Source organism: Clinocottus analis, unplaced genomic scaffold (assembly GCF_023055335.1).
Source record: "Clinocottus analis isolate CAN_PGR_092001 unplaced genomic scaffold, fCliAna1.0.p SCAF_9, whole genome shotgun sequence".
NCBI lineage: Eukaryota > Metazoa > Chordata > Actinopteri > Perciformes > Cottidae > Clinocottus > Clinocottus analis.
In genome coordinates, this window is record NW_027176251.1 from 5,432,501 (window position 1) to 5,435,775 (window position 3,275).

General features: G+C 42.3%; 1 protein-coding gene across 1 annotated transcript in view; it reads left to right on the forward strand.

Moving 5' to 3' along the window:
• Positions 1–1,906, forward strand: part of ino80c (INO80 complex subunit C) — a 2,381-nt gene extending 475 nt beyond the window's left edge. Inside the window, exons 2-5 of the mRNA XM_068570219.1 lie at positions 159–275; positions 370–481; positions 661–728; positions 829–1,906. Coding sequence (XP_068426320.1) covers positions 159–275; positions 370–481; positions 661–728; positions 829–960 — 429 coding nt within the window. The 3' untranslated portion in view covers positions 961–1,906. The remainder of the gene's footprint in view (positions 1–158; positions 276–369; positions 482–660; positions 729–828) is intronic.
• The last annotated feature ends 1,369 nt before the right edge of the window (positions 1,907–3,275 follow it).

Consider the following 3,275-nt stretch of genomic DNA (forward strand, 5'->3'; position numbering starts at 1 on the left):
TCGTTCAGGGTCGTAACAGCTCTATGTGGACACTTCGATGACTCATTTCCATGTGTGAAGCCACCTGTAGACTTCAACATCCACAACACCTGCAAAACAAGTAGCTTAAACTCAAATGTGATTACTACCTGTCTGATGTTGTCTTTGTGCTTCATCAGATTGCAGCAGTGGAGTCAGTGCCAGAGGTAAAGCCAGTGGGAACAGCTGACTGCGGCCCTACTGCCATCACAGAGTCCACAGCGAAGCCTCCACCATTCAAAGACCCCACGTTTATGGTGAATGTCTGCTTCCAGTTGGGTTTTTTGTTGATCTGCTTCTGTGGCTTTTCCCTCAATTTCTCCCCTTTTCTTCTTCTCTGAATCTCTGTAGCATTCTGGGATCGGTGGAGCAGCAGCAGGTAAAAAGAACAGGACTTGGAAGAATCTCAAACAGATCCTGGCTCTGGAGCGGACTTTACCCTGGAAGCTCGATGATCCCAACTGTGAGTTTTTATTTTTCTTATTATTACTTCGTGCTTGTCCACTTTTGAACTCTAAGAAACGGGCTGCATTTCTATATTCTACCCAATTACCCAAAGCCCAATTATTAGTTTTATCTTGGTGACTTTATTTTACAAATGTCCCATCAGTAGTTCATGTTAAGATCTTGCTGAGTTCACAGACTACAGCATTGACGCCCCTCCATCCTTGAAACCAACTAAGAAATACTCTGACATCTCTGGACTTCCTGTGAGTTATCACTTTGCTAGAATCCTTTATTGTGCGATAAACAAAATTACTTTTAAGTCTTGGCTAAAGCTTAACACTCTCTCGTCTTGTCTTTCTTTAGGCTAACTACACAGACCCTCAGACAAAGCTGCGCTTCACATCCTCTGAGGAGTTCTCCTACATCCGCCTCCTCCCCACAGATGTTGTTACTGGCTACCTTGCACTTCGGAAGGAAACGTGCATCGTACCTTGACAGCCGAACAAGACTTGAAACCTGAAACTAGTTCAAACCAGAACTGAACTTATGTGCTGTTGAGCCAACCAGGAGGCTGAGAGCACAGGCTGCATGTGTACGTTTGGACACGCCGAGTCAGCGACAAATGTGAAACAAAAGTTTGTTTTTTAATGTTGGGAGAGAAAAAAAAAGTAATTTGCGTATTTTAATTTTGACACAACCTTGATGTTTTATTGTCATTCTTTCTGAGAATGTCCAATGAACTGGACAAAAACCTGTTTTATTCCCAAAGGTGTTTATATATTCATTCAAGTCAGCAATAGTTTTATTTTGCATATTTTTAAACGCACATTTCCCAGTATCCTAGATGATATTTTCCCATGAAGTTCTCCCATAAACTGTGTTGAATGGAAGTTTGAGAACTTCTTGTTGGTTTGCTCTTGTTGCATCCCCAGGGAACATACAGTTGTTTCTCAATTACTCTACATAGGCTGCAGTCCGCCCCCTTGTGGTAAAATATATGTCTACAGTGGTAAAAATGTCTCTCATTTTCTGTGCATCCATGTATCTTTGCATGAATACACATTTTCTCATGTGAAATTTGTTTTTTCCCAATCATATACAAATGACAACCATTATTCACATTCCTCTGTGCCTTAACTGAAACATTAACCTGCTGCTGTGCACAAGTGCTGTGCAGTCAGAGGAAGGTCTTCCTTCTGCTCGTTCATTTCCTGCCAGCTTTCCATGGACCCTGAAGCCGTGCAGACAGGTGTAGTCAGGATTTACCCAGTTGCTCTCGACTTGCAGTTCCACATACCCAAGGACACCTTTTTTTATGATCCTGAGAGTTGTGAGAAATGAACAGAGTAAGTCGAGCAAAAGCTAAGAGGATGGGAAATAAAGTCGGACACAGGAGCATGTGCCTCTCTGAACTCCATTTTGTTTTTGTGGAGCCATGCAAAGAGCTTTACATTAATCTCAGAAACATGTTAAAACGCCAAATAAATACACACTGAATAAGAAAAGAAAATCAAACCGTTTTCTTAAACGAGAATGTGAACTAATGTTCATATGGATATTACGGTTACCAGTAGGCCCAGTGGAGTGCTGCTGCCACCATGTGTTTTATGGGAGGCTCTGCATGCAGAATGCTGGAGGCAACGTGTGCAAACAGATCTTATTGATCTCATAATGCGTGAACACTTTTTTTTAGCTCTGCAATGAACCCAAATGATAAAGCTGCTAACCTTCATGTAAAGGGTCACAGTATTTTAGAGACCTGACTATGACCTGCTATCAGGAAAAATCTTTATCTATCTGATTATCCCTCAATGCAAGCACACACACGTTATCCCTCTTCACATGCACATAGGCAGTTTCAACCAGAGAGGGATTTGCTACTCTGAACTTAGATTGTTTCAACTGAATCTGAAGGTAAATGGCCTGAAGCAGTCAAAAGTGCCATTCAGTACTTCATAAAAAACGAGACAGGTTTAGTGAAATGTCATTAAAAAAAAAGGGATCTGAAATTGAATAATGAGACATTTTTCTTCATTGTTTGGTTGATATGTGTATGGCCGAATAGTTATGAAAGTCATGTTTGAATATAGTTCTAAAATAAACCAAAAACCTTTCCTTTGACCTGACCTGTGAAAGAGAGAGAAAACTTTTCCTCCCAGGGATCTATAAAGTTCAGGTAAAACTTCCCAAGCTTACCTGTCAGCATTGCACTGCAGGCTGAGGTGGCCTCTGGTAATCTTCTGGTTGATTAGAGGAGGATGCTATGCCTTGGGATGTACATGGTTATTCTCTTGTCGTTCAGTCACAGAGTTTCGCACAAACATCTTTGAGGGGAAAGTGCCTCTAGCACATCCATCGGTCTGCGCTGGCCCACCAGGGAAGGAGCTGTCAGCATCCAGACATCTCCACACACCTCCCACATCATAATTCAACATAGTGCCCCCTGAGCTGCTGCGCAGACCTTGATGAACTGAGAGATGCTGGTGTAATGTGGTATGTGTGGGTGTGTATTTTAGACACACATGGAGAAGCCTTACCGCTCCTTTGCAGCCCTTGTCCTGTCATATGGTGAATAAAGGACCCACACTCGCAGGGGAAATGCTGATTTCGAGGAAGGTCTCTCCAAATGTCTCATTTATTTTTCAGTGATGGCACACTGCTGCTGCCAGAGACATGAATAAAGGATATCTAGAGGCTGCTCCTGCTCAATTGTAAACAGATATGAATGTCTTATGGGTGAAGTTAAACTATGAGCTGTAACTTTGGGGCATTGCACCCGCGCGCCCCATTCCTTTTGAACACATCATTTA